The sequence below is a fragment of the Pyxicephalus adspersus genome, chromosome 7 (genome assembly GCF_032062135.1).
Source record: "Pyxicephalus adspersus chromosome 7, UCB_Pads_2.0, whole genome shotgun sequence".
In the NCBI taxonomy this organism is placed as follows: domain Eukaryota; kingdom Metazoa; phylum Chordata; class Amphibia; order Anura; family Pyxicephalidae; genus Pyxicephalus; species Pyxicephalus adspersus.
The window spans coordinates 61,379,047-61,394,764 of NC_092864.1; the positions used below are offsets into that span (position 1 = coordinate 61,379,047).

General features: G+C 36.5%; 1 protein-coding gene across 2 annotated transcripts in view; it reads right to left on the minus strand.

Moving 5' to 3' along the window:
* Window positions 1–9,344: 9,344 nt before the first annotated feature.
* The window catches only part of ADAM23 (ADAM metallopeptidase domain 23), a 113,337-nt gene continuing 106,963 nt past the window's right edge, over window positions 9,345–15,718 (minus strand). For both annotated transcript variants that reach the window (XM_072418704.1, XM_072418705.1), the window contains one exon: window positions 9,345–15,419. In XM_072418704.1, the coding sequence (XP_072274805.1) occupies window positions 15,259–15,419 (161 nt within the window). In that variant the 3' untranslated portion in view covers window positions 9,345–15,258. The remainder of the gene's footprint in view (window positions 15,420–15,718) is intronic.

A 15,718-nucleotide genomic window follows, 5' to 3' on the forward strand; every position in this document is an offset into this window, starting at 1 on the left:
TTAATGCAACTTATCAATCAAATAACAAGGTACACATATGTTCAGTTTTCTGAAGTTAAACAGCCAGAAATGATACTGAAAACATTTACAAAACCATAATACCAAAGATGTGTTCCTCCATAATATTCACTGAAATAAATAGCATCAAATAAACTGCTGAGGCCACAAAATTATTTCCATCTTTGTCTTGGGGTTTAAGCCATAGCTGGAACTATTTTGCACAGATTAGAGAAACTGTTTCTAAGACTTTCTGTCCCAGTCTGCAAACATATTTAGGGTCCGATTATTGTATGTCTTATGCATAAAAAATGTAAATGCAATAAAGTGAATTATTTTGGGTGTTAACGAGTGAATGCAATGCTCCTTGTATACATTGCAGTGTGCTATCATTCCTTTTCATCGGCACCCCAAAACCATGGAGTAAACCATTGCACCCGTCCCTCAGTTCAAGGGAGCGAAATAAAAATTGCCTATTTTTTTTTTTCTACATATGTTGACGGGATGAGTTAGAAATGTTTTCGATGCATGAATCCATGAAAGGCCTATTGTAAATTAAGAGACAACGCAATATAAGGCACAATGTGCCTAAGAAAGCATGCATGAATATGTGCATAATTGTAAATTAAAATTTATGTAAATTGCTGTTAGTAGGTATGTATTAGAAATTATTATGCCTTCCAAGTAGGTTACTAACCCTGAATTGCTAATCCTAATGCTTAACACATGGCCTAGAAACTCTTTGTGGGCAGCCCACCATGTTCTGGATTAGAGTGTCAAAATGCTTTCTGTGTTTCCACTTATCCTCATATTTTGAATGCACCTAAATACACAAAGATGCAATGCTATTGTCCAACTCTCTGGGAGCCTCAAAGGTGGAACTATATATAATTTTCATACTATCCTCTACTGAATTAAAGCATTCACAGTTTTTTGATTCTAGGTGCCAAGAATGCAATGGGATCCAGGTAATAATCTGGTTGGCCACCTCCAATCCAAAACATAGTTCAAAATAATATAAAGTAAATAAGTTATTGAGCTTTCAGACAATATTGATAATCAATCATTTTTCTTTTCTAGGCACAGCTTCCATCCATATTTTATGTTCTGTTTACGTAAAAACAAAAATCAGGGTAAATTTTAACCTGATCATTTAGCAAAATTGATTTTCAGTCTTTATGGAAATGTTCACCCAGGTTAGTGAGATGCAACTCTGCTGACTTCATCCACTTATCATGCGGAGTTATGATTCACTTTGGTAGGTGAAAAGCCTGAACATCTTAAGTAGTGTAATCCCAATGTTACTCGAGGATACATCTCAAGGTACTAAAACACTGTTTTTTAAGGGCCTGGGAACAGTGGACAACCTATTTTTCCAAAAATACCTTTCTATTATAATGCTTAACAAAACATTTTACAATGTACACTGACTGAAGGATCTATCCTAGAAGCACCATAATTAGATCTTTGAACTTACAGGAAAAAAGTGTTACAACAGCAAAATATCAATCTTTATAGGTACAAATTTTTTCACCTCCATTATTTCTTAATTGAACATTATGGAAAACGATTTTCATGTATCTCTAAAGAGCCATTACTGAAACTCATATACTTCATGTAATAGCAAGCCAAGATATCAATGAGTTAATATAGTTTGTGAATAGAGAGTGCTACCTTTAGCATATGATGAGTCTATTCATCTTTGAATTAAGTATTTCTTATTATCTACACAGAAATAAAGAATCACCCCTTAATTTCATAAGGCAATTTTATTGCATGCTTGAATTAGAAAGGTGTAACATGCAATATAGCAAACGTCTCTTGGGATGGTTGATGATGAAGCTAAATAGTTCCTTGGTGAAATATCAACGTAATGCATTATACCCATATTAGAAGAAAATGTCTTAACATTCCTAGAGAACATAAAGCTTGAATTGCGCAGGAAATAACAATGGAACCTGACCTACTTGTGAACCTCATTGTAATGACTTGGTTCTATTAGTGTATTAGCTGTGGGTTTGAAAAGCAATGATTTTCTAAATGGTATCAAGTAGTAATCTCGGTATGAATGAAAATAAGGCAAGGCGTTCTACAACGTTATAGAACTGCGACACAAGTGCAATCCAAGCAGCATATGAAGTGTGAAAATATTACAAATAACAGTAACAGGAAGGAATTAGGGTTGCTATTTGGAAATTTACAGAAATTTAAAATGATGATGTAAATGAAAAAGTGGATTAAATAATAAAATTCCACTGAAATAAATAGTAAGATAAATACTATTTTTATGGTAACAGGAAAGGTAAAGCAGTTAAACATTGTACCATGTCAACCATAAATAGCATTTGGAAAGTAGAGAAGTTGGCAATATCTTTTACATAGTTACATAGTTAGGTTGAAAAAAGACATAAGTTTATCTAGTTCAACCACTAGGGAAAAAATATATCCCAGATAAAAACCCTACAAAAAAAGCTGATTCAGAGTAAGACAAAAAAATCCCTATAAAGCCTAAAAAATTCCTTCCTGATCTCTTGAGGCAGTAGGATGTTCCCTGCTTTACCAGTCTCTGTTGTCTTTACGTTAATACCAATATATTTTTGCACTTCTAGAAAAACATACAGCAATCTATAGTTATTGCTAAAACTACTTCCTGTGGGAACTTATTCCACAATACTTCATACCTGGAGAGTGCCCCTTGTCCTTTATAATAACCTTAAAGTAAATAATTGGAAAGAGAGTTCTCTATATGGACCGTTTATATATTTATACAGGGTGATCATATCCCCCCTTAAATCTCTTCTAAAGGGAGAATAGATTCAGTTCAGCTAATCTCTCCTCATAGCTGAGCTCCTCCATTCCTTTTATTAGTTTAGTTGCCCTTCTCTGCACTCTCTCCAATTCCACAATGTCCTTTTTGTGAACTGGTGCCCAAAACTGGACTGCATATTCCAGATGTGTTCTGACCAATGCTTTGTACAGGGGCAGGATAATATCTCCATCTCTGCAGTCTATTCCACTTTTAATACAAGAAAGTACTTTGCTAGCATTGTATGCTAATATTAAATATATGATCACCAAGAACCCCCAGATTCTTTTCTATTTTTGACTTCCATTTTTGAGGTTAGGGATTGATTAAATGGTTGGGAGGAGTGAGGAAAGGGTTTTAAAAAAGGAATAGATCGAAAGCAGGGGGGTCATTTTGAAGAAAGTAAAGAGTTGGGTGCACTTACCATGTCCTCTTTAACTAAGCTTTTGGATTGTCTGCATGCAAAAGCCATGGCTCAGGGTGAGGTATGGTTGCATATTGCTAGGGGAGGTGTAGGGTCCTCCAGCTGGGGGCCCGATGAGGTTGCGGATTTGGAGGGCACACCCTCTGGAGTGCCTGAGCACTGATACTCTCTCCTGGGCTTGGCGCCACTTAGGGAGTCCCTTAGAAGACTTTCTGAGCTCCCCTGCCAGGCAGTCATCTGCCACAGAGGAGTCAAAGCCCGGAAGGAATCCCTATCGCAGGTGGAGCCCACAAGTGCGGGAGCAGAGGTCTCTCCCTTTGGCCTCCAGCCCTGCTACATTGCAGGATCAGGAATACATGCCCTCATTGCCCCACCTGGCAGGGTGTATCACCTTGCAGTGGGAGAGTTCAGCCACACAGTGTGGTGGTTAGGGTGTGCTCTGGCCTGGGTCCTGCTGTGGGTAGAGGCACAGGAATTGTGCGTGCTGAGGGGGAAGGAGCTGAGAAGAATCCCACTCTGCCCAGGACATCTTCTGCCAGGGGATCTTGTCTGGCACCGTGAATGGGAAATTTGTTGACACCACTGGGCCAACCAGAGGTGGTGACGGCTAAGTTGATGAAGAAGTTGGAGAGGATGGGCGATCCGTTCCAGGCTGTCCCAGTGCAGGTGATGTCCCCATTGAGTTTAGTGTCCAAAAAGGAACGGGAAGTTCTGTTTACATCATCATTTTTTTCATCATCATTTGTTTCCTCTGGACGAGTTGGTGAACGTGGTGATAGATCCAGGATTGCGGTTGGTGTCCTACACGCCTTTTGATGCTGCGGTTAGGTGGGTGTCACACTTAGGAGGTGGGGCATTAGTGGAGAAGGCGAACATTGAATCAGCCTTTCACCTTTTGTTGGTACATCCGGAGAGTTTGCAAGGTGGCAAGGTTCCACTTTTGTGGCCTATGTTTGCCTATGGGTTCAATATCATGTGCCTCTATGGAAGCATTCGGTTCATTTCTGGAATGGATCTGGAGCTGTTCATGGACACGGCAGTGTCCATCAGTTATGGGGCATAATTTCAGTGAAAGAAGAATGAGGAGGTCTGACTGGTTGAGTGGAAGAAGGTGGGTTTGCTGGGAAACGTGTTGCTGGAATTGTTCTTCATTGTAGTGTTGGTGGAGCTGTGGGGCATTTACTAGCGAATAAGAAGCTTTGATTCCACTGTGATAATTTGGGGGTGGTGCAGACAGTGAAACGTTTTTCTGACTCATCGCTGCCAGTTATTTGTCTGATGCGGTACTTGGTTTTGCATTGTATACAGTTCATTGTGTTGATTTATGCTCAGTTCAATGGGACTCATATTGGGTATTGGTGCTAGAGGCAGAAACGTCCGGTCGGCCTTGCAGAAAGGTACTTTGAATGCTTGTGCTGAAACCTTGTCAGGTTTAATTTAGGGCTCGGTTAGGAAGGGGACTTTGCAAGCTTACGCTACAGTATGGAGGGAATGGCACTTGCTGTATGGGAAGTTGGAGCAGAGTCAGAGGTCAGAGGAGAGGTATTTGAGCAGGGTTGCAGAAGGATTGTCCTTTTCTTAGTTGGCAGATAACTGGGTTGGCTTTCTTATGGGTTGCTTTTAGTGGGTTACTTTATGGGTCCAAAATGGGACGACATAAGAAATTGGAGGTGGAGCTGTGGCAGTACTTGGGAAGTGGAATTGGAACCAATATGTGGTGTTATGTATACAGGAAGCTATTCAGCAAGCCCTCTGGGTGTTGGGGGAGCATGCAAGTGTGAGGTTATCGCTCACGCACAGTGTTGGTTGAGATTTTTGGGGGCATTATTGGGCATTATTGATGAGAAATAGATGGGAGAGACATCTCTTCAAATTAAATGTACAGGATGTTTAATTTAGTAGTGGTTGTTAAAAGGGGGCTGCAAGAAAGGTCTTTATTCCTGAGCTGGTGGAATAAGGTGCGGCTAGGAACAATTACATATGGGTGCAAACTTCCAAAAAGTGGCATAGTTGGGTGAGCCTGCCTTTGTGGACTCAAACAATGTTATGGTACTGTCGATACTGTTATTTGTTTGTTTGTGATATTTGTTTATGGTTGTAGTGTGGTATTGTCATTAAGACCTGGTTATTTAAAATGTTTGATTTAAATGGGTTAATTTTAAAAGGGGGTATGGCAATGAAGCAGCTCGAGAGGCCATTTACGAAATAGAGTGTCTTGTGGTTATTGAAGGGGAATGGTGTCAGGATGAGAGAACCAAGAGGTTTGGTAAAGGGTGATGAACATCATAGCTACCTGAGTCATGTAATGTGCCTTAAAAAAAGAAAGATTTCCTGAAAGAAACATGAAGCCTACAATGCTACCCTCACATTTAATAAATTAAAATGAGGCCAAGTTTTTTTGGTACATAGTGTTTGAACAATATAGCTCACTTGCTTTGTAAAGTGTCCTACTCCAGTTCTGCAATGTCCATGAGTCTCCTCATCGCTCCGGTGCAGGTGCTTACATCTTCTCCCCGTTCCTTTTTGGGTTCAGGAGTCGTAGGCTATGTACACGTTAGACTTTTGTGGTTGGAATGGATCTTTTACAATCCTTTCCAACATCAAGAGACTTAAAGATGCATGAATGAGTGCTGTACATGCAGCGCCATTCTGCTCCATGGGGATAGGGAAGAAGGGAGAACAAGCGAGTCGGGGAAATGGTCAGGTGGAAAACCCAGCACCATCTGACCACCTATCACCAATTGGTTTTGTTGTATGAATCACTTTAACAACAATATAATTACTCACTGCCTAAAAATCCCTCCTATTCTCTTCTTTTGTTAAATTACATGATTCAGAATATACTAAAGCTAGAAAATCAGCATAATTCTCAGGTAGCTGGCATTTTTCGAAGGAGGTTAGCAATATATGCTTTTATATTTCTATTAGGAATGTGTTTACTATACAATTTTTGTAAGTGCTGGTAGGGAATGCCCAAAATTAATTAAGAAGCACAGCTTTATGCTGTATACTCTTTACGCAGTTGTGTATGTTACATTTGACTTCTGTGACAAATGACTACAGGTTACAGTTACATAAAAAAGATTTTAAGCCCTTTGTAACTGTCCTTGATTTTTGCATGAATGGATACTAAACTTTGGTTTGAATTTCATCCAATTAAACTATAATATTTTAGATCTTAAATTCAGTGTAAGTGGACTCAGGTAGACAAAGAAAGAATGGAGGTGGGGTTTGGTAGTTTTTTGCTCTATAAACAAATGCACACAAAATTACTTCTAACAGCCTAAAGCCTTGTGTTTAGGAGGGTTTTGGCTTGTATTAATAGTAAATTAGTTTTATATTAGTTTGATACACTTCTAAGATTAGTTTGAATGTATTGGCAGGTAAATTTTAGCTGCAGGTAATCTCCTTCTGATATGCACTGACCTGCTTCAATATGTATCCAAAACCATATATAGATAGCGTTCAAAAGATTAAAACCCTGATCAAGGTCTTACTGCTGTCTGCTGGGGTAACCACTGTCACAAAAACTTCCCAAAAGGGCATAGAAAAACAAAAAGAGTCTGACATACCTTTATGAAGCATTATGATGGAAGTATAGATGGGTGTTGTGAGCTGATAGTCAAGTTATGCATTGGTCAGAGGACAATAATCATTGGATTTCAGTTGCTTCAAGGCCCAGATGACATGTTCCATCCTTCAAGTTAAAACTAGAGTGTGTTTAGAGAAGGCAACAACCATCTAAGAGCCCTGTCAGCTACTTTGATGTTTCCTCCTTGTAGATAACTACTATTTAAGAACTTAGCAAGTGGTGGACACCTAAGGTTAAAAGGGAACCCAAGTTGTGGCAAACTTGGAAGTCATCCCTTTTTTTATCAGTAAATCCCAAGTACATGTCAAATCTGTAGCTGTTGCATTTAAACTGCTAACTTTTGAATGTTTACAAAATAGCATAAAAAAGTTCTCATTATTACCTCCTTGTTTAAAAGATAATAATACAACAGTACAACAGTTCTTGTCTGCATAAAAAAACTGCTATTCCCAAAAAAACAAGAAATACTTAATACTTTGCTTTTCCATCCTCTTGATATAATTGCACAGATCAAGCTGAGGTTAAGGACAACGCTGATTCATACTGAACATATTCTAGATTAAGAATCATTATCAAGGAATGCATTCTGGCTAAAGTACATCATGTTTTTGTCTTAAAAGGGGTCGTTAGTGAAAGAGGGCTCAGGTGTCTGGTAATTAAATGTTATGTACTAATTCCTTAAAAGGGAGAGCTCCAGAATTAGTGTTTTTTTTTACATTAAATGCAACCCCATTTAGCAGAAATATTTGTCCAAGATCTACTTACCTTCTCTAGCACTGTCCCCTGCATTCCCTACCTATCTGCTGTGAGCCCAGGCTGTTTATGAATGATCTCTTGGAGGTACATAATTATACTTATACAATACAGTAAGGCTGGTTTTCTTTTAAAAAAAATTCTGTCTCAGAAGTTTCTTGCAACCTTCAATCCACTGGAGCTTAACATACAATGTACAGTTCAAAACTAGGCAAAAAACAGGGTTTATCTTTAAGGAGACACTCTTTTCTCAGGAAGTGGCCCATATTCGCTTAGTTGTTTTTATCTGTTTTAGTTTCTTTCATTTTATTATTGAGCATCACAACTCTTTTTTTTTTTTTACATTAAACAAGTTTTACACAATTTCACCTGAAAAGGTGAACCCATTTTTCTAATTCCATTTAGAAAAGAGTGTTTAAATTAGTGTAATTAGTTATATGGCTGTGTTCTATGTTGTGTTTGAAAATACTTTTATTATAGTTTACATTTGAATATATTTATGCTGCAGGTTGTGAGAGAATCGTCCTAATTTCATGTGTGTTGCTGAGCACATTGAGCTTTTCATTTGACGTCAGCAGTTTAGATGACACGGACAGTCTAATCCCTGAAGAAGAACACGAAGTGCTCGAAACGCATTGGATAATGAAAGCAGCCTTTTAAGTGATCCCAGAGTAACACCCGCTGAACAGCCAGCTATCATTAGGGGTTTTAATGATGCCTTTAATTATGAGTTACGTACAGTTTCTAACATTCTCAAATGCTGGTGATATTCTATTTTGAAGTGAGCTTACCTGCTTTTTGTTCTATGGGTCCCTCAGAATATAAATACATAAGTAAAGAATGGGGATATGGGAATAAAGATTCTGTTAGAGCTGAGAGCGAATGTAAATCGTGACTCAACTTTTTAGTAACCACCCAAAAACAGCTGGGTGGTTACTGAAAAGTTCTGGGTGGTGCACCCAGCTAAAAGGGACTGGGGAGAACACTGTAGAATATTTTGCATTAACAAACATTGCCCAACAATGTTCATTTGGTTCATAGTGCAGAACCTGGGTTATTAGGCACAAATAAGATAACCCCATTTTGTGTTTGAATGTTTTCATTAAAGTATTCAATTACCATACATAGGCTACTCAACAAAGCACATACTTAAATAAAATACGTCATTCTAAAGTAGATATACTCATTATTTTAAAACAGATTGTTGTACCAGTTCCCCAACATTTGCAGTGTAGAACAATTCCAATAAAGATATATTTTTCAGTTTGAAAGTATTAGATGCATACATTTTTTGGGGCTTATAAGTGATTTGTAAAGTGTCCTACTCCAGTTCTGCAATGTCCATCAGTTTCCTCATCGCTCCGATGCAGGTGCTTACATCTTCTTAAAGCTGCATGAGTGCTGTACATGCATATAAATGTTGTATGCACCTTATATAATTATAAATAGTCTTTATTGGAATCGTTCTACATTGCAAATGTTGATGAACTGGTACAACATTCATGGTTTGTTGGGTACTCATATACATTAAAATTATATATTTTATTTAAGTATGTAATTTTGTTTATGCAAAAATCTAACCCCCCCCCCCCTCCCATTATTGCTATGTCCCAAAGTGTAAAATACATCTAGGAAGACAGTACTGGTTCCTTATTTACATTAGAAGTGTTGGATGGTCTGTTCTTGTTCTTCATTGAGACAGTGGCAAAGTGGATGACAGTGTAAACCATATCATTGAGTAATGGTTAAAAAAACATACCAGAAGCCAAAGAAATTGTTAAATCATACCCAGTTTTTCATTGTAGCTTGTTAGTAGATGATCACACTTGCAAATAAGCAATAAGGTACAGTGAAAGCAACACTGAAATCAAACTGTGCATTTAAAATGAAACTAAGATATAGATTTCCCTCAAAATATTACATTGCATTGGAGACAACATTAATTAAAAATAAAATCCAATACAATGATCTCCCAATAAAAACAAATTCAAGTATTTTTCAAATTTTTAGGTACTTGTGCAATTTATAATGTTGCATAGTAAAGAAAAAACATAAACAAATCAAATTACAAAGAGTCTCAACATGCACCTAAAGGAAGTTTCGAAAAGTAGACATTTCTCATATAGAAGACTTAAGCTATTATTACTGAGGAGTCGTGCAGAACATGTTTTATATATGATGTTTTCATTTTTCACTGCAAAGCACTTATAATAATTTAGGAGCCATTTTCACTGGAGTTGGTAAAGCCTACAGTATTTATTCTTAGGGGGTGACTTACTAAAGTGAAGGCAAATTGCTTTGTGTTGCAAATCATATGCACATACCTAGATATTTGAATTAAGTTTGGGTTCACTTCACATTAGTAAGTGACCTGATAAATATACAGAGAAACCATGAAAAGCAATGTTCGAAATGAAAAGAATTACTTGTATTTTCCTAATAAAATTCACTGCAGAAATCTTTAAACCTTTTATAGGAAATATCAGTTGGTAAGTCTGTGTCATCTAGAGATCAGGAAAATGTATTACTTAATACCATACCACACTATATCTAGTTTAAAAACCTTTAAAGAGACCCAGTCACCAATCTAAAAGTGCAAAGAGAAATCTAGTATTTTAAATACCTGCAGTTTGCAGTAAATATATATATATATATATATATATATATATATATATATCATTCAATTGTAATGAGCCCCTGAACTTGCATAGGGAATTTGATTGCTCTGGGAAAGTCACTTCTCTAGCAGAGACCATCCTTTCCTTGAACAATATAGCCTTCCCGTCCTCTGGAAATGTCTAATTGCTTTCTGTTCCAGCTCATGTCCACCACCCCTACCTTTTATACATACATTTTTAAGTGGCTTCCAGGGGAGGAACAAAGAGAAATACTATAAAGTGTCACTGAGCCACAGCTTATAGTTTGCTTGGCATGCTAACAAGATGGCGTTGCCCAGCAGCAGAAGTTTCAGGTCTTTTAGATGCCAACATAAGGATGGCTTTTACCGGGAAAAACATGTATCAAACTTGATCAATGCACATATAAACTTATAGAATAAGGATGAACTTATTAGTCTGGTGACAAGGTCTCTTTATCTATTTAACCACATGTGCTTTTGTAATAGGTATACTATTGCACCAACTTTTTAGTATGTGCATAGGAAATAAAGGAAAAGGGAATGCATATTGATGATATGAAATATCTATATCAGTGTCAATTTATACAGGCCAACTGTCATGAACTGTAGTCGATTACTAAAATGTCAGCCTGGAGGGCCATGTCTGTCATGTAATTCACCATAGCAGTAAACGTTTCTTATATATGACCATGCATATTGTTCCTTTTTTTGATATTATTGGTGACACAATTACAGCAATGTAATGGAGAATAAAATACATGAAAGCCATATAGAAACCCAATGTAGTATCAAGTAAAATGATTAGTGTTGTTGTTTAGGAAGTCCTATTAGGTATGTGTAATGTTTAGAAACTTGAAGAGTTGACTGCACAACATGAATGTTGACTCCTCGTTATCTTTTAGGTACCTCAGATACATCTACATTCTTTTGTAATTTATTAGGGACAGAAAAGTAAAATCTTCTTAACTCCAGTCACACATTGCAAGTCTACTGAATGCATTTCTAGATAACATCACTGAAAACCAAATTAGATATTTGATTGTATTTCACCTTTGTAAAATTCATCCTGAAACACTATGCTAGTAAAACATAACATATTTCTATAGAACTAGAAATATCTCCTTTAAGATCCTAAAAAGTATTTACTAATTTACATTCCCTGCTGCCATATTATGAGCAGTTGCAATGAAAATCTTTTTTTGTTTTTTGTTCATATTGAATAAACACTGTTGTACAATAATTTAAGTTTGGTATTTGGAAGTAATCATTTGGTATTCCAGCAATGGTACTGACATCTTAATAACCTTGTATTCCATTTATTTCAAATCAGACTTTACTGAGTAAATTAAATGCATTGCTTTGAAATTATTTCTACTAAAGAAATTAAAATACAAGGTAGTAAAATATGCAAAAAAAGTAAAATAGGTGTAAAAGTCTTTAAAAAATATTAATGGAAGTGACATCTATTTAATATTATCATAAATGGCAGTAGCTCATGTGGTAGGGTGTTATGGGTTGTTTTTCTTTGCTCAGTTTTTGGGATTTACCAAGCTTTGTGACATTTAAAGAAGTCTGAAGTCTATAATGTCATTAAGCTAATTAGCGTTAAGGACCTTCACCAAATACCCATTAATGCCCATCAAGGGTGAAGGTAACACCTATTATTATCTGTAAGAAAGCAAAGTATTTCAAAGACACAAAGTTTATAAAGAAAATCAAAAGCATAAAAACTATGGACTGAACATTGACTAAATAAAGGAAGCACTAACAAATTTCTGAAAGATTCAGACACTTATGCTAATAGTGGGATTCACCCAGGGGTGTAGTCGAAAAAAAGAAGAGGAGGCACGGTAAATGTGCCTGCCTCACTATACCCCTGCTTATGTGTTACTCAGAGGGGAAGAAACTCCCCCCAGAGTGAAATCATGATACCAGAACCCGCCCACTGGAGCAACCCCCCAACTGCCCTGAGCCTGCAATTCCATGGTCTGCAAGAGATGTGGTCGGCGGCTCTGGCTGGTGTGCCCCCCCCCCGTGAGGTCCCTTTCCTGACCCACAGGAGTCGGACCAGCCAGAGCCACAGACCACCAAAGAATTCTTTACAAAATAGGAGTGGGCACACGTGCCCATTCCTGAAAAAAGTGAGGGCACAGCATTCCCACCCGTGCCCGCCCCTCTACACCTCTGGATTCACCTGACTTTTTTAATTGGTTAAAAGGGAGCCATTTCTCACCTCTACCCCTTTGTATAAAAACAGATAAAATGTTAATAAAAAAGTAAGAGTATATGAGGGTATTTTCTTACAATTATCACTACATTACCCTGAGTTTTTTTTTTTTTTTATTTGATCTATTGTACAACTGACATGGTACCATGCTTCAACATAATAAATATACCAGAAACATTTTGTGGCCTTTTAGGTTTGTGTTTTTAAAGTAGCACAATAAATATTGCCCTCTGTCATGTCTACATCATCATTAAATAGGATTTGGTTAGATTTTTTTGATTGAAGTTATTCTGATGTTGTATATAAAACTTTCTAGGTGGACACCTTATGAAGAAGACAAGGTTTTAGGGACAATTTCCAGTTTGAATCACCTAATCCAAGGACCCTTTGAAGTGGGTAAATCTAATTTTGTGTATAAACTTTCCAATTCATTATGTGCAAATATATAACCTAACCATAAGTAATTTAAAAACCCAAAAGAATCAACCCATAGAGTACACATACAATCAGCTTGATAAAGGGCATTGAAGTAACCAATGCATTTAATAACAGGTATTAAGTCATCAGTACCACCATTTATCTAGAAGTTCTTATTGCCTGTCATTCTTTATTCTAACTTTTGTATACAAATAATGGAAATACCAAATGCATAGAATAGTTCCTGTCTTCAGATAATTGTGTAGGGTGTAAAGATTGTAGTAAATTTCTTGAATTGAAGTATATGTGCTGGATTAGACCCGGTTTGCAAAGCTGTCAGTTGCCACTAAATACCTAAAAGTGTGTGTTCTAGAATGAAATTACTGAGCATCTCCATTGCCTGGTGCCCCTGGAAGAAAGTTATTATGGGGCATTTCAGCATTCGTTTGTGAAATAAAAAGCTGTGTTGAATTATGACTGAAGACCTCTAAACGTGAGCTTTACAAACTCAATTATTTTACATCTTAAAAATATCTATACATCTAGGTTAGGAATAGGTATCAGGAGACAATTTAAAAATGGCATAAACGTCTTACTTACATATAAGGTTTTCAGACAATATGTCTGATTTGTTATGATGCAACAATGACATAATGAAATGCATTACATGTAATTATACAATGATATTCCCAGTCTTTTATATATAAATACAGTCAAACCTCCGATGTGTGCCTTACAAATGATAAACTTGAAGTCTTCTGCACCCTTCTATTAGTCAGTGAATTTGCCCATTCTAGCTATGAGCCTATAGTGAAGAATGGGAGGCACGAGGGGAGCGTGCAAAGCTAACATGGGACATGGTCACTGTTTTCTTGTCAGAGCACCCTATATTCTGGGGTCTTAGGGCACTCTAAAACTAATCATAAAAGACATGAAGGGATCTAGAGATGCCAGTTACACTATGGGGTCTACTTATAAAGCAGTGACTCTGACATTCCCTGGTGGAGAATCTTCCAGGTTTATGCGTTTCAATGGCGGAAACTGATCCTCCACCAGGGAATATTTCAATAAATGTCAGATTCACTGCTTTAAAAATAGACCCCTATGTGTGTTTTATATAGTCATAAACTCACTAATATAAACATTTCCTATTTCTATGTAACAAAATCTATTGCAACTAAATGAATTTGTGACATAACATGAGTAGAAAAGAACATTATAATAAAAAAGCAAATGCACCAAAAATAGAAAAGCTTAGAAAAAAAAAGTGTAAATCAGTGGATTGACTGTATCATTCGCGTCATACACCTACATTACCGCATTAAATAATACGATTATGCAAGGAATTACATATTTACATGCATGTGGGAGACAATCAAGTGATAACAGAAATGTGCATATGAGCTTGGCACTTTTGTGATTAATTTGAATGAGTAGCTATATTTCTGCTTTCATACATTATGTACAAAATTTCCATGACAGAAAAAATGGAGCTTAACCATTAATAGAATTATTACATATATATTCATTTACAGTATATTTTAATAAAGGTGTACTTTTTGGTTTCAAGCATACAAACCTTTGATCATCCGTGTTGTGCCAAAATTTCCTGCATTTACATGCTTAGTCTTCTCTAATAATGTATGCAAGCCCAACGTGCCAACCCTACATGCTAGAAAAAAGAGAGGGGGCAAGTGTGTATGTGTGTGCACGTATATTTTTTTGTTCTTTTTCATGTATGTGATATATATAACATATATGACATACATACAGTATATACATATATAAATATATGCATATATTTATATGTAGTTTAATATATTGTTTTACATACACATAAAGCTTTTGTCATCCGAAAATCTTTCAATACATCATATTTAAAGTCCTATTTTCATATTTACATGTCCTTAATATTTTGCTTTTAATTTGTATGACTTCATGTCCACTCTGTCAGTGCAGAGAAATCATGGCTTAGATTTTGAAAAAATGTTTTTTTTTCTGGGTTGAAAGATTGCAAAGCGTGTAATTCTTCCATGTTCAGTGATAGTATCACCGTCTTCCACATTGGTTGGACATGGTTGGTTCAATAGCTACATCTACGGTATGTTTAATTTTGTTTGTCTGTTTAGTGCTATGCCATGCAACTTTGCTCTTTTCTTCAGTAAAAAAAAAAAATCATGCCTTGGTTTTCCTTAGTGTTCTTTGAGAAGAGTTAGCCATGCTTAAGTTCAACGAAGCATACTGAGTGCCAACCGATGGTTTTCATTTTTCAACCATAGATTTTCAGAAAAAACTATTGCACCTTTATTTTAAAATGTTATATTGTAGGCTGAATTGGAGTTCAGAAGAGTTATTGGTGAGTAGGCCTTTACATTCTGAGAAAAAAGCCAATGAGGACATTACGTCAAAACATCAAAGGCTTGAATTTGATGGCCATGAATGAAATGGAGTGGTGATTCCCCATATGTGACATTGGAGTCCTCGACCAATGGGTGTAGGAAGACAACATCTGCGTGACCTCATATTCCAGACTGAGAGGGGTCGTATCTTCTCTTTTTGACGTTTCTTCCATGATGTATCAAAAAAAGGTAGAAAAAAAGGCAGAGAATCGTTAGAGGTATTTAATAAACACCAAATAAACAAGCAATGGTTGTTTTTATGGCAGAGAATGCAGATCACCATAAGGTAGTGTTGCAGAAAATTGTGTACTATAATCAGAACTTTACAGTCACCTATAACACCAATATAAATAATGTAATAATGAAGCAGTGTATTTTTATTTAGACATATTTTATGTGTGCTGCATATTAGATGTCAGTGATGACACTGCAGCTTCGCTGTTGTAATAAATAGGATAAAATACC